The 27,402-nt window shown below is 37.8% G+C and overlaps 1 protein-coding gene across 1 annotated transcript in view; it reads right to left on the minus strand.

Annotated features, from left to right (window-relative positions):
* Positions 1–27,402, minus strand: part of LOC136974325 (PC-esterase domain-containing protein 1A-like) — an 83,947-nt gene that overhangs the window by 45,716 nt on the left and 10,829 nt on the right. Inside the window, exon 3 of the mRNA XM_067269181.1 lies at positions 1,891–1,970. Within this exon, the coding sequence (XP_067125282.1) occupies positions 1,891–1,970 (80 nt within the window). The remainder of the gene's footprint in view (positions 1–1,890; positions 1,971–27,402) is intronic.

Below are 27,402 nucleotides of genomic sequence, written 5' to 3' on the forward strand. Positions count from 1 at the left end.
CATGAGATAGGTGTGACACCTATCTCATGACTGATCTTCTGATGTTGAGAAAGCATAAGTTGAAACTCTCTCAGGTCAGGAGGTTGACTGCTGATGAAGTCATCTTGGAGTTGCTCCTCTCTTTGTTTTGTTTTGTTTTTGAATAAATTTTCTCTATCTAGTCCGGGTTCTCACATGAGGGATGGAAATTCTTCTGCATCCACAAGAAAATGAATAGTAAAAAACTAATGGAATTTTGCAGTTGGATTAGAAAAGGGAAATTAAAATTAAACAGTATGTTTTATTTCCAGTTTAATAAAAGAAACCCTTCTAACCTTTTTTACCCGGTGTGGTTCTATTATTACAAGTTCTGGTGAATAGAGAGATTATATATTTCCAGTTTATATGAGCTTGAAAAGTTTTGGGAGTAAATGAAAGAATAAAGGACAGATTGTATGAAGAAGTTGGTCAATTTTGTAGGAAAAGGAAAAAAGTAGGAGTGATTGCGTAATCTGTCCAACAGAGAGAAGGAGTTAGTTAGAACCTAGCAAGAGGCCGGAATGATATGTATTTACAATATGTGGTATTACAATCTAAATTGTGTTTTCTGTCAATACTGTGTTGATAATCCTGTGGATGAGTGAAAATCTGAAAGTATTAGAGTTTAATAAGAATTGTTTCATCCTAATCTCTAAGAAAGTAGCTAGCTGTACATCATTAATGAAATCATACAAAACCTTGAAAACATTCTGAATACAGTCAAACCTGTTTTTATGCGGGGGATAGGGACCACATTAAAAAAAAACGCATAAAAGAAATCTCACGAAACTTCACGAATGGCTGTAAATAATAGTTTTCGCAACACAATTAAAAAATATTTTTTTTTATGCGGTCAACAGGGACCGCATAAAAAAAGTCTCACATAGAAAATAACTCAAAACCGTACGAAATAGAATTTATTGACAACAGATGTCAGCACTTGACTGCATCGTCTGGTCTATCGTCTGTTTTACATATTTTTGTCCAGGTGGTGTTTTGTTGACTTAAAAAGTAAATTATTTCATTTTTCGCATATTCATGCAATAATATTACTATAATAAGTGCATTTATGCTATAATAAGTTTATTTAGCTATAATAAGTCAACGTAAGACATGACGAATCGCACGAGACTAGTTGCCAACTATACCGCACAAATTAAAAATTCGCATTAAAAAAATCGCACAAATAAAAATCGCACATAACAAGAGCGCATAAAAACAGGTTTGACTGTAATTTTAAAAGCTTTTTGCTTGATGGCAATGCATACTATTGATATTATTCAAAACAAACATCTTATCATTGTATTTAAAATTTTTAATTGTGAATAATTTAACAACAGTTATCAACCACAGTTTCTAAATGAACACATCATTAAAAAGATTAGAAAATTTGATATCCATAATCCTTGTATATATTATAGTATTTCCCAGAATAAGAATGGAACCAATATGCTAGATCTGGAATATGTATCACTCTGTAGCTAGGCTATGGAAAGTCTTCAAAATGTGTTGTCATAATGACATCATGTGACTTTTTTTTATAATCTCAAATTTCCTGAAAAACCATCGAGAACCTCAAATAGATTAGAAAAGTATAAAATATGTTTAAACTGTTATAATGTATATTCTACATATATTATATTCTACTTTATACTGAACACTGAACTATTTTCCTTCACATTCATAAACTAATGAACATCAGTTCTATTTGTATTAATTATTTGTTTATAGCCCGAATATTTCAGTGATCATTGGTTTATTATATAAACTCATCATGCTTTGTGATGTGTATTATACAGATACAACTTAATATTTTTTAAAAAATTATTCTAAAAATTGTTATTAAATTATAAGTCAATAATGTTTAAATACCTTTGTATTCAGTGCTTCTGAATCAAGCAATTTATTATGCTGAGAAAGTGCAATAAAATCTTTATACAATGCTTTCATATCTAAAAAAAAGCAATCACTACATCAGCTTAATTAAAAAAGAGATGATTATAATTATAATAATAATAATAACAACAACAACAACAACAACAACAACAACAACTCTCCCAACTCTCCATGGTCACTACCTGGTCGTGGTGGGAGAGCCCAGTAATTCTACTGATCCATAGGGCAATGCAGGCTGGAGCACAAGCTTCTGGTAGGGACACCCATGCCAGTAAGGTCTAGGGGGAGAAATGAAGCTAAGAGTGACCACACCCACATTCTGTAGAGATATTTATTATGGTAATAACCAGATCAAAGTGTGATACCGGCTCGAACGTCGCCCGGGTTAACAAGGTCAGCGTTCGTGAGTTAGGCAGAGGCTCACGTTCGAAAAATAGGTCACAGTCTCCCTTGGTTACCGGTGGTGAAAGCAGCACTAGCCAAGCATGGCTACTGCAATGCCCTCAACAGATGTGAGGAACCAACCCAGCCTTGTTTCTGTGGCAATGCATCCACAGACCACAAAGGCTGGAAAACCACGCCAACGGATGAAATGGACAGTATGAAACGAACAAGTTTATCATCCGTACTTACTACACGATCACAAAACTCGAAACAAACATGACAGCATACAGACAACAACTACACCATAAATTCACACAACAGTATCCTCATCTCACTGTCACCGAACAAAGGGTTGTTGATCAAAAAAGAACAATTATACACAACAACCTTATTCCACAAACAACACTTGAACTTATCAAACAACAGGTTGCTGATCAAATACATCAACAGACAAAACATCTAACATTAATGAAGATCATGTAACCTGTCAGGATAATCCAGCAACAAGCATTAATAATAACACACATACAACAATTACAACTAATGATAGTACAGACACTTTCCTCATCCATCACTGATAACATAGACATGAATTTAGTTAATACGCTCTCACTTATATTTCAGGAAACACTCACTAAATATACAGGTACAGATCCCACACAACGACCACGAATACCAAAAATCAACACGTCAAAGGAAGTAGGAAAAACACTAAATTATGTAAACACTCACTTAATACCACACTACATTCATTCAATTTCTACACTCGCAGACATTCATACATTAGTTTATGCTGGGGCAGTCACAGTTGTGACACAACATGGACTGAAAGTACAATCACAGACAAATACACAGAAAACACAATTCTATCACAAGCCTGCCTGGCAGAGAAGAGTAGAAACACAAATAAATGACATTAGACAGCAATTAGGCAGGCTGACACAATACACTAAAAACAACATAACACCCAAATTAAGGAAACAGCTCAAAAACATTTTCAAGAAAATAAAAACACACACAAAACATGAACATCACAACACGTGCATTACAGAATGCATTGATACACTAAAACAAAAACTTACTGCCAAAGCACATAGACTCAAACGATACAAAACATGTACACTACAAAAACAACAAAATAAATTATTTACAAACAATGAAAAACTCTTTTACAGACAAATTAATAACAAAGCAAACACTGATACACAGCACAGTGGCACACCAACAGAAGAAGAACTCACAACATATTGGTCTTCTCTTTGGTCCAGTGCTGTCACGCACAATGCTGATGCAAGCTGGATCGAGGAGGAGAACAGAAACTTGCACAACATACCATCTATGCCCTGTGCTGAAATAAACATACATGATTTCCAATACACTGTTAACAGAACACACAACTGGAAGACACCTGGTGTAGACAACATTCACAATTTCTGGTACAAAAAGTTTACATCACTGCACCAGGAACTAGCTAAACACCTAACACACATCATCATCAATCCACAAGACATGCCAAATTTTCTTACTCAGGGCATCACCTACATGAAACCTAAAAACAACAATACCACAGACCCCACACAATACAGACCAATTACATGTCTTCCAACACTCTACAAATTATTGACATCCTGTATCGCAAACAAAATATACAAACATGTTGAAGAACACGAAATTCTAACGGAACAACAAAAAGGTTGCCGTAGAAATCACAGGGGATGCAAAGAACAGTTACTCATAGATTCAGTCATTCTACGACAAGCACACAAACAACACAGAAACATACACATGGCATATATAGACTACAGAAAAGCATTCGACAGTGTTCCACACAGTTGGCTGCTACATATTCTACACATGTACAAAATACATCCATCACTCATTACATTCTTTCAAAACACTATGCAGCACTGGAGAACAACACTACATCTCAGGGTTAGTAACACTTCCATACAAACAAACCAAACTTTTATTAGGCGAGGAATTTTTCAAGGAGATTCCTTGAGTCCTCTCTGGTTCTGCTTAGCCCTGAACCCATTATCCAACATGTTAAACAACACACAATATGGTTACAATATCAGACATGAAAAAACAACACAGTTTACACTGTCACATCTCATGTACATGGATGACATAAAACTTTATGTATCCACACAAAAACAACTTCATCAACTCCTACAAATCACACATTCATACACCAAGGACATACAAATGGAATTTGGCCTAGATAAATGCAAAACACTTCACATAGAAAAAGGAATCCTGAAGAAAGAAGATTTTGCACTTGGAAATGGAGACGTTATTGAATCCATGGAAGAGGGCGAGTTCTACAAGTATTTAGGATTCCAACAGATCAAACAGAACATACACAAATAAAGCAAAGATTAATTAAAGAATACCAAAGTAGGTTAAATGCTATTCTCAGAACACAGTTAAATGCAAAACACACAGTTAAAGCAATAAACACATATGTCATTCCAGTACTTACATATTCTTTTGGAGTTATACATTGGACTCACACAGATCTTGAGCAACTCCAAAGGAAAATAAGAACAACACTTACTAAGCATAAACAACATCATCCTAAATCCGCCACAGAAAGATTAACCCTTCCACGTAACGATGGCGGACGTGGCCTGATTGACATAGTTAACCTTCACTACAAACAAATATTGTCACTGCGAAGTTTTTTTCTACAAAAAACAAGAAACATCACAATTACATAAAGCAGTAACTCTAGCAGACTCAAATAACACACCATTAAACTTACACTCACATCATATGGACACAACACAACATATTAAAAGCATATACCATTATAGCCATTAAGCTGTGGCTGTACGCCATATATTTTTGTACATATGTATTATAGATTTAATTAGTTTTAATAATTTTCTCTCTTTCTTAATCCTTCCTTCTAACTTCCTTTGTTCATTGTTCTGGCTTCTGGAAACAGGGGCTTTCCACTCCCCATCCCACTAGGGAGTCAGGTGGGACAAAGACTTCGAGTTGAGGACGAGTTAAAGTCTGAGTCACGAAGGGTCATTCTTTCTCTGGCCAGACACAAATAAGCACAGATGGAAACAGTGAGCTCATAAGACGGAATTCAATGAGGACTGAATAGAGAGCAGTGAGGTAAGGATCCGGACAGTAGAATCAGAGACACCAAAAAGAAATTATAGTAGAAGATATTTAAAACATTGAAGAAGAACCCAGAGACACGCAGAACAAAGCACAAGCCGGCATGGGAGTTCAGCGAGAACAAGGGTACCCCACTATCCTATCAATTCTTCTCATTTCCCTATCTCTATACTTTTCTATCTTTAGGTTTAATTTAGTTAAGGATCACGTGGGTTTGATTAGTATTGCCAAGCAAGTAGTTACCAAGAAGGTAAGCTACTTGGGTTATTGTTACCATCAGACAGTAAGAGAAATTGGACTGAGGGAATCCAAAAGAACTCATCTGTATATAATTGTTTATCGCGAAATTAAATTTGTTTTAATTGAATTCATGTGTCTGTGTATTCCTATCACGCTTCACACATCACATTGGGGTCCGTGACAGGATTCCCTCCTCGTTGATCCAATTCTCTGTATAACTGTACTGATTATCAGCCATCGTTGAAAGTTATATGGAGAACAAAGTACCCCCAGTATGAGTTTAGTGGCAGAAAGCCACAGTGAGAACCCCCACTCGTGGTTACTGTGTTCTTAGGGATGATTCCCACCTTCTCGAATTTGCCTAACGATACGGTAAATATAAATCAATTATTTAGAACCATTGATAATGTGGTTAAGTTAGCCCATTGGGGGGATGAGATTAAGGTGACTGCGTTGCAAGCTAAACTTAAGGGCAAACCATTAAACACCTTCTTTTGTTTATTGGAGCAAACGTCCGCACCAATGTTTAAGGAAATTGAGCAAGATCTAATTAAATGTCTCCAGAAGCATGAAGGAAGAGGAAGGGGCTTACTCGATCAATTATTAAATTTGAGGCAAGGAGGAAGGGAGTTAGTCAGTGGGTACATCATTAGGACTAAAACCATAATGTCTAGGGCTATCCGGAGTAACCCAAATATTGTGACATTCAAAGACAAGATTATCAAGGAGAGGTTCATCAGGGAATTAGACATAAGTATCCGAAGTCACGTGTGTCGCAGGGGACCTACTGCCTTAGAGAAAGCCTTAGAATGTGCCGAAAGGGAGGAAGAGCTAGAAAAAGAATGTAGTAATCCTAAAGACCTCAAAACAGTCTGTTATAACTCCCAGAGCAAAGTGGGTGCTGAATGTACAAGTCCTGAAGCCCTAATAATACTCTAATTCTTAAGCCCTAATAATACTCTAAAGGATGAGGATCGATTAGCTAATTTAGAAAAAGAGTTGAAGACTCTGTTCGAAATAGTTTCCAAGATGGCCAAAAACCCGGCCCAGACTACTAAGTCGCCTAATATTAATGGCAGACTTTGTTTCATTTGCAACAGCCGAAATCACTTGGCTCGGAAATGCCTCAAAAGAAATAGTCGGGATTTAAACTAGCCTGGGAACCTGATCAGGGTCAGTGTCGCATTCCCATCCTCACATTTAAACTGACCGAATTTTCACCTTTGGAGAGGGGACTCCCATTAATAAGTGGCAGAATAGTAGGGATAGAGATTAAGTTCTTAATTGACTCTGGTGCAGAAAGGGCTTTAGTTGACATAGCTATTTTTGCATTTAGAGTCAGTGCTAAGTCTTTCCAGGTTGCAAGAAGGGGTGAGATCACCCATATCAGAGGTATCAACGGCACTATCTCCACATGTAAGGAAGTCCTAAAGGGATCCATAAGCTACAAGAATGAGATAATACTCACTTCCCTTTGTTATATGGAATTCCTGGATAGGCTAGAATACCAAGGGATCTTGGGGATGGATGTCATCAACTCAATCCCGTCATTGATAATTGATGGATGTATATTCATTAAACGTAAAGCTAGAGCATTGAATCATAGTCCTCGCCCATTGATCATGTATTTTGATTGCTTAAGTAGTACTCCAGTTGACACCGCCATAACCCCAGGAACTACAAAAGCTAATGATGGTGACTTGCGTCCTCAACAAGTATCATGGTTTGTTTTCTAAGGTGGTTGAGGATTTGAAAGGCACCAATCTTTTTATGCATAGCCCTGAAATAGACACTAACTGGGTAATTAATACCCGTCAATACCATATTCCGAATTGCTACCTTGCCGAGTTGAAAAAATTGACTGATGCATATCTTAAGGCAGGCACCATAGAGGAAAGCTATTCAGAATGGAATTCCCCCATCCATATTGTGAAGAAAACCTCGGGTGAAATCAGGATGACTTTGGACTTACGTAGGATTAATGACATAACGAAACTACAGGTGTTCCTGCTAAGTAGGGTGGACAAGATATTCACAACCTTCCATGGTAGCAAATACTTTTCCATAATAGACCTCAAATCTGGTTACTTCTAGATTCCGCTTGACCCCAAGGTTAGGCATATATTTGCATTTACTACCCCTTGGTCCAAATATCTATTAACATGTATCCCAAAAGGGGGGAAGAACAGCGGTCGGTTCTTTCAATATTGTATGTCACATCTCCTCGCCCCTTCGTCAGAAACAAGTGTTATGTATTTCAGGATGATATCATCCTTTTCTCCCCTTCTCTGGAGGAGCATTTAAAACTTCTTGATCAAGTGGTAGGGAACTTACATAAGGCAAATCTGAAGCTCCACCCTACCAAAAGCAAATTTTGTGTTAGAGAAATCAAATATTTAGGTCACATCATTAATAGTGATGGAATATACCCTGACCCAGGCAACGTTGAAGCAATTAAGGAATGTAAAACCCTGCGTAAAGTCAAAGAAGTTCGCAGTTTCCTCGGAATGGTCAGGTTTTTCCACAATTTCATCCCCAATTTTTCCGCGATAGCGCTGCCCATGACTGAACTAACAAAAAAGGAGAAACATTTTGTTTGGGACAGTAATTGTCAGTCCAAGTTTATAAAGTTCAAGGAAGTTTTATCAAACCCCCTCTTTTGGCACACTCAGATTTTTCTTCTCCATTTGTGCTATATACCGATGCCTCTGATAGTTGGCTAGGTGCCGTTTTAGGACAGCAACAGGATAAGAGCGTGGTCCCACTCAGATATTATAGCAAGAAGTTTAGGGAGCTGGAATTGAGGTATTCAATGATTGAGGAGTGCCTTGCTATTATTCTCTCTCTCCGGCACTTCAAATCGATAGTTCTAGGTCACGAAGTCTCTGTGTATTCGGATCATAAGCTCTTATCTTACTTGACGAGTATGAATAATCACAATGACAGATTAACTAGATGGGCCTTAAATTGACGAATTACGATGTTACGATAGCTCATGTTAGGGGTAAACACAATCCAGTGGCCGACCTTCTGTCATGCCCGATATGTTGCGGAGAGAGACCTGACTTGGTCAACCAGTGTTTAGATGTGCATAGTCCCAGTTTCCATCATAGAGTAGTGGAATCACAAATGGAAGACAATTTTTTTTAAAAAATGAAACTAGGTTTTGCGAAAGCTCAAAGGAACATGCATCAGGGTCTTGCTGGAAAGGGGGTCCAGCCAGAATTTCAGTTGGAAGGAGATGTGTTAGTCCACGTTAAACCGGGAAGATATGGATTATATAACTGGAAGCGGATATGTGTAGGTCAGAAAATGGGTGATGAGGTTGTTAGAGCGTTCCATGAGTCTGGCCTTGGGGGCACTTGGGCATTGAGAAGACTTGTAATACCGTTGACAGGCATTACTACATACGGGGTTTACAATCAATAGTCCGATCGGCAGTGAGGGTGTGTAGGACGTGTCAGAGGTTTAATTTACACAAGGGAAAGGAACCGTTCCAAGAAACAGAGTTAGCTGGCTTTCCGTTTCAGAAGATAGCCTCCTAGCGGAAATTGATACATTCTATCTATCATTGACGTTTTCACCAGATATTCTGAAGCAGTTCCTATTAAGGACCAGACTGCAAGGAATGTAGCAGATGCCATATTCCAGCATGTGATATGATGTTACGGTTGCCCCGAAATTATTATCTCAGACTGGGGGGCTAATTTCCTATCTTCCACGTTTCAGAAATTATGTGACGTACTCCGCATCAAACATAAAATCACTACTGCTTATCGTCCATGTGCGAACTTGGTTTGTGAGCGGTTTAATAAGTCTATATGTAGTATTATAGCTCGGATCTCCAGAGGAAGTAATGGGAAGTGGGATGAGCATCTTGCTCAGGCAGTGTTTGCTTATAATAACGTCACTCATGCATCCACCAGCAAATTCCCTGCCTTCCTTCTTTTCGGTTTTGACCCCAGGTTACCTCAGGTCTTTCCAACGGGCGTGCCGGCCCACCATAATTTGCATGATTATCGGAGGGAGCTGTTAGAAAAACTGAACACTGTTCGTAACTTAGCTTATTCACGGAGCAGGCAAAACAACTTAAAGAATAGGGAGCGGTGCAATACAAAAAGGAAAGGGCGTGGCTTTAGTGTTGGTGAGAGAGTGTGGCTGTTAGGCAAGCACCAGTGTAGGAAGTTCGGAAAATTTTCCCCTAAGTATTTGGGTCCTTTCCGTATTACGAGAATTTTAGGTCCAGTAACCGCAGAGTTGGGTGGTAGTGATGAGAGGAAAAATTGTACTGTGCATTTCAATCATTTGAAATCATATTATTTATATGCTGTATATAAAGGTCGAGGCCCTTACCAACAATAAAATCACATACATTATAGACATATCCATTCCAACACTCACAATGTACAAAACACATGCACTGAAAAAGTCAGCAAGTACACAGAACTCGCCCAGGAAATAAGGCATCTGTGGAGGATGGACAGGGTGCTTATTGTACCTGTCGTTCTCTCCTCTACAGGTGTGATACCATACACACTACACAAAAGCCTGGGTACATTACAATTGAATAGAAACACATACATCACACTACAGAAGGCTGAAACACATACATCACACTATATTGAATACATGTCATATTGTGAGGAAATTCCTGAATACAGACACACACACTGAAACACTAATTTCATTTTAGCTTTGTTTTGGTTTCTATGCCTTGATTCTGGTCCAACATAGTACATAGCCACCGGTGTCAACAGAGTATAACTCACTAAACACAATAATAATAATATCACTTCACAACTTAATTTTGATCTAAAATTTTAAAAAATGTATATTATAAATAAAACAGAAATTTATTACACTAAAATTTAAATTAACAGAACAAAAAACATTAACTACAATATATTAACCATATTTACAAGTGAACAAAAATAATACAACTTTTACTCCAGTAATAAATATTTATATACAACTAACATTTCTAAGGTATTTCATAACTCTTCTGATTCTTATAGAACAGGCATGTCAAACTAATATGATATTACGGGCCACATGATCTATTTTGTATTAAGTCAGGGCCGCATGTTTTCAATGTTCAAAAAATTAATAAAATACAAGTTTTAGAATGATTATATTATGTATTATGTATTCATTAAACTCAATGTATTGTATATTACAGATACATAGACATTTTATATTTCATATTATTTTTTAAACTTAAATTATAAATATTTTATATTTTTTATAAAAAATAAAAATAAAAGTTATAATAAAAAATAAACAAAATCACAGTTTAATGTTACTTTTTAGAAGATATTTGACAACTTTTTTCACAAAGCAAGTCATCAACATCAACATTTGGTTGAATATATTCAGCTGATGAAATTTTTAAAATTGATGATAAATGTTGATCGGTTAATCTTGACCTTTATGAATTTTTGTTATTTTTCATTAAAGAAAATAGTTGCTCACATAAATAAGTGCTTCCGAACATAGCCAGTATACACATAACCAACGATAACATTTTAGGAAACCGATCTACAGATAAATATGTATAAAAATCTGGAATTCCAACTTCCATACATTTTTGCTTTAGCAAATTATTACATTGGATTTCAATTAATTCAATTTGTAAGTTTTCATCAACAATTTCTAGAACAGTTAGAACAAAGATTCCTAAGCCTAACATAATATAATAAAATATGTACAAATATACAAATATCAGTATGGCTGACGGCCACACAAACATGTGTCGTGTGTTGGATTAGATCGCTCCACGTTCTATCATGTTTCTGATCGTCTTGTGTTTTTATCTCCATTAGGCTTCGGCCGCCACTTTTCATATGACGCCTCGTGCCAGCGTGCAGTGCCCCAAGTGATCACGCAACCACATGCAACGCCAGCGTCAACCAAAAAGTTCAAACTTTCCAACTTTAAGAGTCAAAGCTTGATATTTAAAAATTTTTAAAAAGTCTCAGCGGGCCACGTGTTTGACATGCCTGTTATAGAACATATGTTATGTTTCTCCTATTACTATATTTTTTCCCTAGTGTTTTTTGTTGATTTCTTAGTTTTGTTTTTAATGTTGGTATATTCCACTGTTTACAGACATTTCTATTCAGTTGTAAAATAAATAAATAAATATACGTAAATACAGGGTGGTTATAATTAAAGTTGCCCTACTCAGACATGTATAGAGCCCGTTCTCTTTGACGTATTTTGATGAAACTTGGTATATACGTTATATGGACCATGGGAGAAAAGGAAAATGCAAAAAAAATAATTAGTTTAAATTTCTACCACTAGATAAAAAAATGGCACATGAAGAACAAGAAACACAAAATGGAAACACGCAAAAGTTTTTTTCATGACATTTGTTCAATGTGCAATCCATTTGCGTCAATCACGTGTTCAAAGCACTTTACAGCGTGTTCAACAGTAGGCTGATAGGTTTCTTGAAAAATTGTAACAATATGGTGTGTTATGCTTGCTTTCAATTCAGGCAAAATCCATATGGTTGTGAGAATATCTGAAAGATCATGTCTATAGATGAGGCATATGAACTCTGCCTGAATTGAAAGCAAGCAATAACATGCCTTATTGTTGCAATTTCTCAAGAAACCCATCAGGCTACTGTTGAACACGCTGTAAGGTGCTTTGAACACGTGATTGACGCAAATGGATTGCACATTGAACAAATGTCATGAAAAAAACTTTTGCGTGTTTCCATTTTGTGTTTCTTGTTCTTCATGTGCCATTTTTTTACCTAGTGGTAGAAATTTAAACTAATTATTTTTTTTGCATTTTCCTTTTCTCCCATGGTCCATATAACGTATACACCAAGTTTCATCAAAATATGTCAAAGAGAACGGGCTCTATACATGTCTGAGTAGGGCAACTTTAATTATAACCACCCTGTATTATAATTATTTAACCTAGATAACTAATCATTTATTCACACGACGACACACCTCCGCTTGAAACTGAAGTTCACAAAGTTTCCTGTGCCCCCTGCCGATCATTCTTTTTCTACCTTAATAATCTGAATAAACAGTGCAGTGTGTGATGCAATTGTGTTCACACGTCAATTAGAAATTGACTTATGGCATTCCGTAGTCTGCTTGACGAAAGTTTTGTTGCTACATAAAGGTATGTACAGTACATTACATTTCTTTTTATTTTTATTGTTTTATAAATTGATACGGTGTTTTTTCATATTCAGGGTAAATTGTGTCTAATGAAATAATTGAAGACTGGCGACATAATGTATACTTTTAATACAATGATCGTCTTTTTTCGTTTTTGTTATATATATTTTTATTATTCTCATATCCCACATTTCTTATTTTTAGATGGATTTGAGGAGACAAAAGGAGCAGATAAGGCAATGAATTAATTCAGAAACAGAAAATGAGTATGGGGAGGAATTTGACGACTCATTTTCAGAAGTTGAGGATAGTTTAAAGGAGGAAATATGCTGGCACACTAGCAGCAAATCCAATTCTCTGAGTAGCTCCTCGGAGTCTGACGATGATCGCATACAACCTAGTAAGAGGCAAAGAACTCAAATAATAGACTCAGATGACTCTCAAGGTGAGGATATCAGCGTAAATAAAATTCAAAACTCAAATACTCGTAATATCAATCCATGTGTTCTCCAGCCAACTACCCGATTCCTGTATGGAAAAATAAACGTAAGTGGTTGTCTACACCTAGATCAGCTTCCACCCGTACCTTGAGATGGAATATAGTGCACTTTATACCAGGTCCAAAAGGCAAGGCTAGAGATTTACATGAACCCATAAATTTATTCTCTCTATTTTTGACTGATGATATGTTACGTCAAATTGTGTCATTTACGAACGCTGAGATAATTATTTGAAAAAATAACTTTAAACAGGATTCACATACAGTATCATTAACTATATGAAGTAAATGGCTAAAATCTATTTTATTTTAAGCTTTAAATTTTAAATAAGTATTATAATATGCTAAGGGTTACTAAAAATTATCTTAGTTTTCCATTTTGTTTAAAATGATATCAATATTTGCTAGAATAATAGATAAGCATTTAGAAAAATAAGGGATTTCTATTTAATCTTGCATCAGAAGAATATGGTTAAATATTGCAATAATATTCTGTTATATCTGTTCATATTCAACAAAAATTATACTTTTGATTGCAATGATGATCATTTGTAATTTATTGAAACTTTTTTACTCATTTTTAAATAGTGTATATCTTTGTTTTACTTTATTATACTGTCATGGCATTCCCTAAAGGGGTGGCAAAGAAAAAAGTGAATTTTCTGTGAAAAATACCCTGCAAGCTTCTGAAGAACATCATATAGGCAGAGCATAGCACATCAGGAACACTCACTCACTCTAGGACTTACTGAAATCATGCATTATACTCATACCTGACAATCTTGTATCATTTCTGTCTATCTACACATAATGCTTTCAATATGTAACTAGTTCAGATACCGTTATTTTCTAGGAATTTGTTAGAAATTATCACATAGTTGATGTGATAATTCCTAGAAAATAATGGTGTCTGAACCAGTTAGATACAGTGAGTGATCGACAGTGGCGTAGCATGGATGTCAGCCGCCCGAGGCTGAGGAAAATTTCGCCGCCTCCTTATTTAGGTATCTCAATTTAAAAGACTAAAATATACAGTAATTCTAAAGAACTTTTTGGCAAGAACAATCATCATTATTGTGTACCGTACAGGTGTATTGTATTATTATTATTTATTGTGAAATTTTGCCACCCCCTAAAAGTGCCGCCCCCACTACGCTACACCACTGGTGATCAGTTAACAAACAGTTTGGTTAATGAACAAATTGGATAATGAACACTTTTACGAAAGATTTTTATGTTTGAACAACAAACACACATTCAGATAAGAAACACCTCACAGAACAAATACAAGAAGCAGCGTCATAAAATAATGAATACCGATTGATCTTCCCTTGTCTTCAGGCAACAATTCGAAACTTTTCGGAGCATGGGTGACGTCAACATCAATCGCTCAACCCAGTATATACTGATCGGATAGTATTCCTCCAAACTTTGAAACTCTCCCTTGTAATTCCAGCCTTTTATTTTTTTAACAGAAACAATTCTTTTATAGTATTCACGAGATTGTCGAGCGGGCACTCGTTAAGTTTTGCATCGATTTTTATTTTCTAAAGGTGAGAGTATAATAGCAAAGGTAGAGAGTGGGCAAATGTCTGGTGTTGCTGGGCAGTATGGCATGAACAAGTCTACAGTAGGTCACAGTTCAATCTTATCTAAGAAAGGTACAGTATAATCAAGAAGACTCAAGCAGCTTAAGGAGTAACAAAAATCACATCTGAGAAATAAAGAACATTGAAGAACGCCAAGAACTCTTGAATAAAGAACACCAAGAAACTCGGCAAGATATGTTTTCTTCTGAAAAAGAGGATTAATGCCAATATCTGCTGTTAAACATCTTTTAAGAAGTGGGGAGATGTCAGAACAATGGTCTTAGAATTGCATCCAAACCAGGTTGAATTTAATAGACTTAGGATCTCTACAATTACAATACTATTAATTACTTCTGAAAAAACCTAAAGAAGAGAGAAAAGCAATCGACCTTAGACAGATTATTTAACCTCCACAAATGGAAAAACATGACTAATAAAAAGGCAAGACTGTGTATACATGTATTTTTATTATTACATATAAATAAACGTAGTAAGAAAGTATATATCTTTTATTTTTTGGGGTCTACAGAACAAATTAATCAAATTCCCATAAGAACCTATGGTAAATCGATAATCAGTTAACAAACAATTCGGATAGTGAACAAAGTCTTGGGATGGATTATGTTTGTTAACCGATCACCCACTGTATTGTTGTGCCTTACGTCTTTTCCTGCCCCCCTTCGCCATGTGCTGGGTCTGACTCGGTGGAGAGGAGATGTGTAAATCTGGATGTGTAACCAAGGATGGGAGATTTATTGGAGGGTGTGTCTCAGAGAGAAGTTAGAACAGAAATAGAGAGAGGACGAAGACAGAGAAGCGAAGTAGTGGTGATGTGTGAAAGTGTGTATGGAATTAGTCAGGAAGCGAGATAGTAAAGACTGTGCAACCAGGTTGGTGGGAAGATTTTGTTTTCGAACTGTTTCCTGTCCGATGAAAAGTAAAAGAAGAGGTACACTTTAAACTCATTGTCGGTACGTTCTATGTCTGCATGTTATGGGAATTCTGTAACATATTTGTTGAGAGAATTGTGTTAATGCTATTCAGTAGATTGGATTGTCGAGCTCCATACGTTCCTGTGTGTTTCCCTGGATGTATGTTCTAAGGAAAATTAAAGGGTTATCTTGTTAATTTGGATAGTTGTCTTTGTCTAGTCCCTATTGAGATTAATGGATTCCCCCTTCTAAGTGTCTGCTCTATCAAGCATGCTTGTTATCAATTTGTCCCATTGAAGAAATCATAAAGTTCTCCATGTCTACTCATTTGTATTCTATACTCTCACATTGTAATTTTAAAAAACAAGCTAGAAGCAGAAGGATAAATCAAACTCTTTCACTTATTCCACATTCTTTTCACACACTCTTAACACTTCTTTCACTCAGAATCAGTTTCTTTTTCAGACAATTTTCCATTTGATCAGTCCATCCGTTCCTCGGTCTTCTATACCATCCTTGATATGCTGGGACATCTCACCACCTGATTTTCTCCTTTGTTCTTTAACGCATGGTCCTATGTGTGCACCACTTGGTCCTTGCATACAACCGGAAAAGGTCATGCCTGACGTCAAAAACCTCATTTCTGGAATGAATGACATACACAAGGAATATTATAGATGGAAATCTGCCTTCAAGATAATAGCTGCTAACAACTGGAAACAGAAGGATACGATGTGGAAACAGGTTACCAAATCCAAAAAAATGGTTAAAAGACCATAACATAATTGTCCTCAAGGCGGACAAAAGCAAGGCTCTCATGTTATTGAAGAAAGAAACACACACTTCCATGATGCAAACATACATCAACGACACAGAATGTGAACGCATCGATGATGGATTTGTCAACAAGCTACAAGCACGTGTGAAAAGATTTACACAAACTTGTTTAGCCAGAGAGCTGAACCTTAACAGGGCAGTGGTACCTTCCCCTGATACCCCCAGGCTATTCGCGATTTGCTAAAACTCACAAAGATACGCCATCCTTAAGACCGGTCCTTGACAAGGCAAGATCCCCCACTAGAGAGCTGGATGCAGCGGTGCACAAGCACATAATTCACGACTTAAACAATTATCCCTGGACAGTCAAGAACCCACAAGAATTATTAGACGCATTGAGACTCCTCAACATAACCGACCAGGCATACATCACTGTTCTCGATTTCATTTCATTGTACCCGTCGATAAAAATCCAACCTTGCTTTTGCGCGATTAGAGGCCTCTTACTAATATTGCACGGAACACACCGTAAACTGGTCCTGGAACTAGCCCACATTCTATGCTACACTTCCTTTTTCTGTTTCGACGACAAAACATATCTTCAGAAACGTGGTGTTCCAATGGGCAGCCCGCTGTCGGGCAATTTATGCGAGTTGGTCATTAGAAAGCTGGAACAAAGAATCATACTCCTCTTTAATTCAGATATACATATTTATAGGAGGTACGTCGATGATATCTTTATCTTATGGAAAACTAAGCCCAATATAAACAGGTTCATCGATGCAATGAACAACAACCCATATGGACTCCATATCAAGCTTGACCAAATAAGCAACTCAAATGCAAACTTCTTAGAAATCCATATGCAAATAGATGGCAACACAATATCCACTAAGGTCCATTACAAACCATGCTACACTCCTTTATTTATCCCTGCCGTTTCAGAGGACCCCTTCTCTTACAAGGTAGCTGCCTTCCGGGCCCTTACGAAAAGAGCGTTCACGCACCACTCCAGAATCGAGGACACCATATCTGAATTAGAGTGCATCCAGAACATAGCCACAAGACACGGCTATAGCCGTACATTGCTTCATAACCTTGCGTCTGCATATTATACACAATTGCATCGTACTGACAACACCAACACACGCACTAACGACTACAATACCACTCAATCACTTGTTGTGGTTGAATATAATAAACACCTAGACTCCATTTACAGGGAAATTGCCACATACATCAACAAAAAGATCGCTTACAAGAGACGTAACACTATATATGACCTCATGCACAATTCCAAGGACATCGTAGATAAAAGAATGGCACCAGGAGGTATACTCTGTTCCATTATGGGATGGCAGATTCCAAAGAGAGCTTGTATACATCGGTTCAACGAAACGGTCGCTGGACAAACGTCTACGCGAGCATAAGTATGATATTGACTGCAACAGAGGCACCACTGCCCTCTCCGCGTATGCCTCGACCCCGGGCATAAGTGCTGATCTGCAAAACGCAGAATTGATTAAACTCTCCCACCGATTGGACCATCTGCGATCCCTGGAAACTCTGGAAATATACAAAGCTGGACTGCGCACAACCTGCATCAATTCTAAAGATGCGTGTAACATTTCTCAAGCTTGGAAGTTTTGTTACGAAGGGGATGTTCCCCATAGCTCTATTTAATGTACAGTACATCCCTATCCCTTCGTTTATATATGAAATGTAATTACATTGTGTTTTTGCGCCACACATATTACGTATGTCAACAACACGTATGATACCATGGCAACACAAACGCGCAACTGTTCTATTCAAAAATTTGAATACGTTCTGAAAGAGTTTTGAACTTGTAACGAATCTCAATATTTAGAACCTGAGGAAGACCGAGTTAACGGTCAAAAACGTTTGTTTTCAATTACTATTACTGGTTTTTTAAAAAGGTTGTTGAGTGTGAATTCTTCGAGTACACCAGTACACAAGTCGAACCTTCTATACCCTCTCCTTCCTTCCACACTCCCTACATATAACTTCTTATACACCTCACTTTTTAACATTCTCTCCATGTGATCAAACCAACACATACACCACATACACGCCTGACCCACTTGTTTTCACATACCACACTGCACCAACACCTTCTCATTACTCACCAGATCGCTCCTTGATACACCACAAATACACCTCAGATATCTCATTTCAAATGCAATCACTCAGCTCTTCTGCTTCATTCCCCATGCCCATACCTCACAATCACAAAACAGGGTTGATTGGACCCCACTCTTGTACAAAGTCATACTTGCCTTCTTCAGAATCATATTCTAATGAACCAATCACCCTGTGCACCCAACTACTTTCATATAAGCATTTGCTTATCTTCCATTCTCCCTATTAGTTCTGCCATTCCTCTAAAAGGTGCTCCCCAGTTAATAAATACATTAATAAAATTGATGAACAAACTCTGCATATAAACAAACTCCATTACCCTCTGTATTGTCACACTCTTCAGCTGTATTCTTCCCTCACTCATTTGCTCATATGTTTCAAATACTAAATAATAAGTGGAGAGAAACTTTCATTTTCTCTCCATTTATTCTGAATAGTATTTTTTTGCAGCTCTCATTGAACTTCAACATAACATACTACAGTTTACTTTGACTTTTAGCCAGTAGAACAATATCATCAGCATATAATAAGCATTTGAACAGTTCACCACCTTCACATCATGACCATCCTCATTCACAGGCATTCTAACCTCACACTTAGACACCTCATCACTGACATCTGCCCATCCTAAAAGTTCATTGAAATACTCTCTCCACCTTTCCAATACATTCTCACTTCTTCACAACAGATCATCATTCTTATCTTTTATGTTTTTTTACCCACATATACATCACTACCTTTCACCATCAGATAAAGAAAAACATCTTTTGATCTATATGCAAAGAACACCAGGATGAAATTAATCATGTACTGTACCTGGAACCTGTTACCAGTGTGGGTGATATGGTAGATAAATATATCACAAACGTTTTTGAACAATAGTAGTTCTTCCTCGGGCAATACAAAAAACAAGCGACAGAACGTAGAACAAAATAGAACATGAATATTTAAAATTAGAATCGAATCCACATCTCATGCAAGAACGTTGTGTGGGACATGTGCATTCCTGTGGGTAGTTGGTGATTAAAGATTGGTGTCTATGAGGGCCTGTCAGACGACAGACAAATTCAGCTCGTCTTTGTAATTTATGCAGGTGGTGGTGTGGCTAGTTTTATAAATGGAAATAGCCTCCAATCATCTCAGGTGCTCGGGGAGAGGCAGGTTACAAGGGCTAGAGCCCAATTACAATTTCTCACGAAATGTAAGAAGAACGGAATATCACCCATGTCCTTTTATTGCATTCGCCTCCCATCAGTGGCAAACCTCTGCTCAAAAAAGTGAAATTAATGTGCCTCAACAGGGTTATTTGGTCTTTTAGAAAGCAAGTGTTTTCAAAAATAGCAGAACTTGTGGAGATTGAAAACTTGTTGTTCCTTTGGATCCAGAAACGTTAGCACAGGAGAATGCCAGACTGGTTACTATCCAAGATTGATTAAATGCCAACCTAAGGAGACGGTACCACAAGAAACTGCAGTGGATCTTGCGCTTCCAAGTTCCCAAGACTTATGCACACCCGACATTCCCGTTCATCATCTGGGACAACCTACAACCACCTGATTATGTCGTGGACGTGCTAAAATATGAACCGTTCTTCACTCCTCCCCCTCCTAAAGCCAGAGCTTTGAGTCTCATTCCCAATTTTGAAAACCTAATAAAGGGCCTGCCCGATATGCAAAAAGAATATTATAGATGGATGACCACACTTAGAATTAAAAAAATCTAAAGAACCTTCTGACATGGCAGAACTGAGAAGCAAAATACAATGCACTACTAGGTGGAAGAGACTCAAAATCACTATGGTCAGAGCCAATAAATCTAAATCATTGGTCATTATGAAACGTGCCATGTATGAGCATAGATTAACAGACTATGTTAATCTAACACAGTGTGATAGAGTGGATGAAGATCTGGTTGACAAACTACAATCCAGGGTCAAGAGATTTGTGACTCCTGTCGCTAATTTCAAAGAAGTTCGTATGACCACCTTCAGTCTTGATGCAACAACTAGAATGCAGGTATAAAGCCTTGAAAATGGTGACAAAGTTTGTCAGTACACCATATAATCGCAGGATCCACCAGAGGGACTTGCAGTGAACACTGTCAAAAGCATTCTTGAAATCAATGAAATTGGTGGCCAATGGGTGTCAATACTCAACACATTGTTCAATGATATTTCGAAGAGAGATCTGCTCACTGCATGATCTTCCACAGCAAAACCCAGCTTGCTCCTCCTGCAAGTGCTGATTGAGGGCAGTCCGTAGACGTCAAAGTAGGATCACACAAAATGCCTTTCCAGCACAGAAAGGCGGGTGATACCTCGCCAGTTAGTACATTCAGAGATATCTTCTCTCTTAGAAATTCTGAGTATAGCACCCCTTTTCCAATCCTCTGAGACCTCCCACATTCCCACACCTATTAAACAATAACATTAGCTTTTCCAACATGGGCTGGCCTCCATGCTTCAAAATCTCAGCTGTAATTTTGTCCAAACTGGCTGCCCTATTATTCTTTAGACCAGTGATTCTTAACCTGGGGTGCGTGCATCCTCAGGAGTGCGAGAGACCATTTCCAGGGGTATGAGAGAAATTTCAAAAATTAAAAAAAAAAAAAAATAGCTAATGCATGTATGGAAATGGAATTTGAAAAACTAGACTTTGAACAGTTCTGGTGTAAACAGTTAGAAGGTTATCCACAACTGGCAAAAGCAGCACTAGACACACTTTTACCATTTGCCATCACCTACCATTGTGAAATGGGATTTTCAGCACTTTTGCACATCAAAACAAAAGCCAGAAATCGCTTAAATTCATCTGATGACTAATGCATGGCTCTTTCAAAAAAGAGCCTCATTTTAATAAAATTATTATGAATAAACAACAAAACCTAGCCATTAAAATTTAAATATTGCTTTTTATGTTATATAGTAATATATATTGTAAATAAACACGGCATTTGTTTATGCAATAAATGTATTTTTCTTAAATAAAAAATACACACACATTTTTTAAGGTGGTGCAAGAGCTTATTTTCATATTCAACAGGGTGCTGACCACTAAAAAGGTTAAGAACCACTGCTTTAGACTCTTAATCGCAAGCTCCACTTCCTCAAGGGTAATATCACCAGTGTCCACTTGAAGCTCAGCCTGTGTATCTATCAATATCAAAATCATATACAATAGTCAAGTTCAGCTTGACTTAAATGTGACGACCGGGTAAAACCGACCAGTCCGTTTTAAATGTTATTGTTCAAACCCCTCGGGAGATAGCGATCAAGATTCAAAGGATGTGCAGTCTTCCGCCGGCAACTCACTTCCCTCCTCCCCGGATCTAACCTCTGAGTCAAGGGAGATCGACTCATCATGTACCGTCATCGCAGCGGACGAGACCGGGAGTATAAATAGGGGGGAGATATCTAAGAACGAGGTCAGTCGCTGAAGGTTCGCACAAGACACCCAACCCGTAGGATCCGTCCCGAGAAGCGAGGGCTGGGACACAAAGTCACCGAAGCCCGCCGACGACGAGCCGCCCGCCTGATCCTCCCGCTTCCCTCCACGACCGGAGAACAGAGACGATTAATCCTACGATTACAGCTAATCCTACGACTAATCCTAGGAAGAGGTATGATCCCCCTTAAATTTGTAAACTCTCTCTCTCGCAGTTAGGAACGGAACGCGTTAGAGCTTTTGTATCTGTTTACCGTCTAAATAAATCTTATATGTGTTGTCCTGTTACTGCGGTTATTGCCGTTTTTCTTATTGACGACCCCACACTTCCTCCACTCGACCTGACAATTAACTAACCGCTCCCGACAAGTCGGGATAGTACGATAAATTTAGCCATCCTAGACAGTGGGTTGGGTCTTGCCGACCTGTACGCCGCAAAAAAGGAGGTACGACTCCGTCCTACCCCCGGCGTTCCCACAAATTGGTGTCAGGAGTGGGGTTCGCCGGGGATAAAATTTGTGGGAACGCCGGGGGGAAGACGAAGTCGTACCCCCTTTTGGTCGGCGAACAGGTCGGCAAGACCCGCCCCACTGTCAAGGATGGCTAAATTTATCGTGATATCCCGTTTTATCGGGATCGGTAATTTAATTGTCAGGTCAAGTGGAGGAAGTGTGGGGTCGTCGATAAGAAAAACGGCAATATCCGTAGTAGCAGGACAACACAGATAGATTTATTCGAACAGAGAATCGATTACATCGAAGCGACGCATTCCGTCCCTAATCGCGGGAGAGAGAGAGCTCACAATTGTTAGGGGATTCATACCTCTCGGTTATCGCTTATGATCGAGAAGGTTCTCGGGTCGGCTGAAGGTCTTCTAGCGTCTTCCCTGGCGGTGAGCGGCAGGATCGGCTTCGAGGCGGAGGCTCCGGCATCTGGAATGGCCTTCGTATAGGACTCGGGTCAGCGGGTCGTTCCCCTTCTTCCGACCTCTTTCTTAGATCTCTTCCCCCTTTATATACCCCGGTCCCTTCCGTAATGATCACCAATCACGATGGAGGGTGGTGACTTGAGTTCCATGAGTCAGGTGAAATCCGGAGAAGGAGGGAAGCGGTTTTGACGGCGGAAGACTGTACATCCTTCGAAGCTTGATCGTTATCGCGAATCTTGATCGTTATCTCCCGAGGGGATTTGAAATAATGAAAATTTAAACTCGGACCGGCTCAATTCGGTCCTCACAAATGTTTCTTGAAAATGTTCCATCCACCTCTTGTTCTGCTCATCTTGAGTGATCAGAAACTTCCCGTTTTTTCTTTTATTGGAACGCTGGAATTACTCCTCATCCCAGTCAATTCATTGACTATGCAGTACAGGGTCTTGGAGTCATTCTAGTCGGAAGCCTCCTGCACTTTAGCACCCTTTCATTCTAACCATTCCTTCTTGTTTTTCCAACAGCTTTTCTTTACACCTCTATCCAACTTGATGTATCTTTGGCTTAGTTCCTTCATCTCAGCCATTGTTTTAGTCTAGTCCCTTTTAAGTTGTGCATCTTTCCTCTCATCAATCAGCTTCCACAAGTGATCTGGGATCCACTGATCCTTTCATCTTCCTCGACATCTTCCAATAATGTTTTGAGTGCACTCCATGGTAACGTCTGTGAGGTTTCCCCAGAGATCTTCTATATCTGGGATCTCTCCAAGGGTGAAGCAATTGTGCAACACCAGAGTAAATGCTTCAGTGATGACTGGATCATTTAATTTTTTTCTCACATCTTTGCCCTAACTAGGTAATAGTCAGATCCAATATCTGCACTTCTGTAAACCCTCACATCGTGCAATGATGACCTCCACTTTTTACTAATACAAATAAATCTATGTCACTAAAAGTGTGCCCATCTTGTGACCGCCAGTCTTCCTATGGATAAGCTAATGCTGGAAGTAGGTGTTCCCACACAACCCGTTGTGTTCACAAAACATTAGCCTTTCTCCATTGTCACTCATATAATCAGAGGACACACGAACACCAATCACAGTCTTTGTTAGATTTGGCGCTTATCGGAAAGATTAATAGAAAGGCAGTTGGACTAGCATAACCGGTCATGTAACAAAGGAACAAAAGGTGCACAAAGATTACACACAGTCTTGACTCACGAAAGGTCAGCACTGGAAAAGGGAGAGTGAAATGAGGTCACCTTCCCCAAGGGGTCAACAACGCCACCAACCTTTTATTACGTCAGAAGAACATCGTACGTAATAACATTTGACAATATTTTGATTGTTGATTCCAACACACCCCCTCAACAATTGATCATTAACACAATCTGATATCGCAAGTAAATTTATTAACCTTACTCGTGTCTAGCAGCTTTGTTAACAAGTTGGCCATCATCTGTTCACTCAAACAATAAATTACAGTAATTTCTCCCGAATTCTTTAAATCACATACAAAATGGTATTTTGTGTCGGTATGTTTCGTGTGTTGTTGTGCTTTTACTAATTCTAAAAGTCGTATACAACTTTGATTGTCCTCAATTATTTTGATAAGTGTTGTGATCAGTAGATTTATTTCTTCTAGAAGTCGTTTCATCCATACAGTTTCTTGAGTAGCTTCTGCCAAAGCTACGTACTCCGATTCGGTGGACGAAAGTGCTACACACTGTTGCTTTTTGATAACCCAAATAGGACTTCCTTTTAGCAATAGCAAATATCCTGTGTTCGATTTGCGGTCTATACTATCGCCTCCCCAGTCAGCGTCTACATAACATTTAAGTTCTAATTCTTCATCAATATTTCCTAATCTAAGTTTCTTCTTTTTTGTCGAATTCAGATAACGAAAGATTCTTTTTACTTCCACCCAATCACTTTCCAAAGGTTTTGTTACTTTTCTCGAATAATATCAATGTACTTATCACAATACCTGGACGCGAGTTAGTTTCTAGATATAATAAAGACCCAATAGCACTTCTGTATACATTGTTGTTTTTGAATGTATCAGGCATTTCATTTCTTCTTAAATATCCTGTGTCCATAGGAATATTAGATGGTCTTGAATTGAATAAGTTAAATTTCCACAATTTATTTTCGACATATCTTTCTTGGTGGAGTGAAAATATTCCATTCTCGTCTCTTTCAAATTGTATTCCCAGATAATATTTTAAGTCACCTGAATTCTTGATTTTAAACATTTCTTTCATTTCGGTCTCAAATTCGGTTAATGTATGTTTGCCCCTGGCCATTGCTATTATGTAATCTACATGAATTGCTAAATACAAGCATCTTTTATGGCCTCCGGTATAAAGACAGGAATCGGCTATCCTTCTTCTAAATCCTTTAGATAGCAATGTTTCATTGAACTTTTTGTTCCATTCATTCGCTCCTTGTCTCAAGCCATATATATTTTTCAATAATTTGCAAACCATGTCTGGCGATCCTTCTTCGTATCCTTCAGGTTGTTTCATGTATACCTTGTGTGATAAGTCTCTGTTTAAGTAAGCCGTTTCGATGTCATAATGCTTAACTTTCAAGTTCTTAATTCCGGCTATAGTTAGGAGTGTTCGAATGGTGGCAGTTTTGATCATGAAGGCATATACATCATCATAGTCAAAGCCATACTTTTGTGTATACTCTTGAGCGACTAAACAAGCCTTAAAATGGTTAACTTTATTGTTTTTGTCTCTCTTAATTTTATATACCCATCTGCTTCCTACTGCCTTACCTGGAGGTAATTTCATAATTTTCCATGTGCCGTTATTTTTCATGGCTGCTATTTCCTGATTCATGGCTTTGCTCCATCTTCAGAATGTTTTCCTGTGATTGTCTTGCTATATTCTCTCGGTTCTACTGCATCCTCTATCACTGATAAATTTATTGTTTCAATTAACCTTATAGGAGATACTCCCTTAGTAGTTCTTTCCAATCTCCTTAAATGTTCTTCCATTTCTTGTTCCCTTCTTTTCATTTCGCATTCTTCTTTTAAATTCGTATTATCAACTGTTGTAACTTGTTTCGAATTTTCATTATCATTGTGTGTATCGATTTCGGAGTCTCTGTGCTTGATGTTTTCCAGAAAGTGAACATTTCTGCTTATTGTTATCTTATCAGTTTTTGTGTCAACTAATCGATAAGCTTTTGATGCTCTCTCGTATCCTACAAAAATTAGTTTTGTGGCTTTAGGTTCTAGTTTCTTTCGATCTTTAGATTTAATAACATAGGCTGAGCATCCAAAAATTCTTATATGCGAGAGGTTTGGCTTCTTTCCATGCCATTTTTCGTATGGAGTTGTTTCACTTGCTTTAGTAATTAATCTATTCTGTAGGTAATTTGCACTATTCACCACTTCTCCCGAGTATTTGTTCGGTAATCGAGCATCAATTAACATGCATCTTGTCATTTCTGTCAGATATCTATTCTTCCTTTCAGCTACTCCATTTTGTTGTGGGAAATAAGGTGCCATAGTTTCCCATAGAATACCTTCATTTTTAAAGAACCTTCATTTTAAGGGTTTTCATCTTTAAATGGAGGTATTCCTTAAATTGGTACTTGAAAATTCACCTCCTCTGTCCGATCTGATTTGTTAAGGAGTTCTTCCAAATTTTGTTTGTACATATTTAACATATTCCTTTATCTTATTGGGTACTTCACTTTTATGTTTAAGAAGATATATTTCGGTGTACCTACTGTAATCATCTATCATGGTTAAAATGTATTTGTTGCCTCTCAGCGTTGCTGTTTGCATTGGTCCGCATACATCAGTGTGTATTAATTCAAGTAATTGATAGGTTTTGGTTTCCGATTTCCTTGGAAAACTTTTAGCAGTCATCTTGGCCTCGATGCAATATTCACAAGGTTTGAATATGCGATATTTCTGAATATTTATTCCTGTAGCCAATTGTTTATTCTGCATTGAAATTATGGAGTTCATGTCACAATGCCCTAATCTTCTATGCCATAAATGGATGCATTCCTTCATATCATTAACCACTGTAAGCGCTTTATGTGATTTATCAAGCTCATACAAACATGTGTTTGCTGTTGCCAATGCCACTGTTGCTCCATTTTTCTGGATAGAGCAAATGTTCTTTTCAAATTTTATGGTAAACCCTAATCTCGTTAGTCTTCTGACTGAGATTAAATTTCCTTTCAGATGTGGTACATATAGCACACCTTTCATATACAGTAG

This window comes from Centruroides vittatus, unplaced genomic scaffold (genome assembly GCF_030686945.1).
Source record: "Centruroides vittatus isolate TY-2023 unplaced genomic scaffold, ASM3068694v2 contig_347, whole genome shotgun sequence".
NCBI lineage: Eukaryota > Metazoa > Arthropoda > Arachnida > Scorpiones > Buthidae > Centruroides > Centruroides vittatus.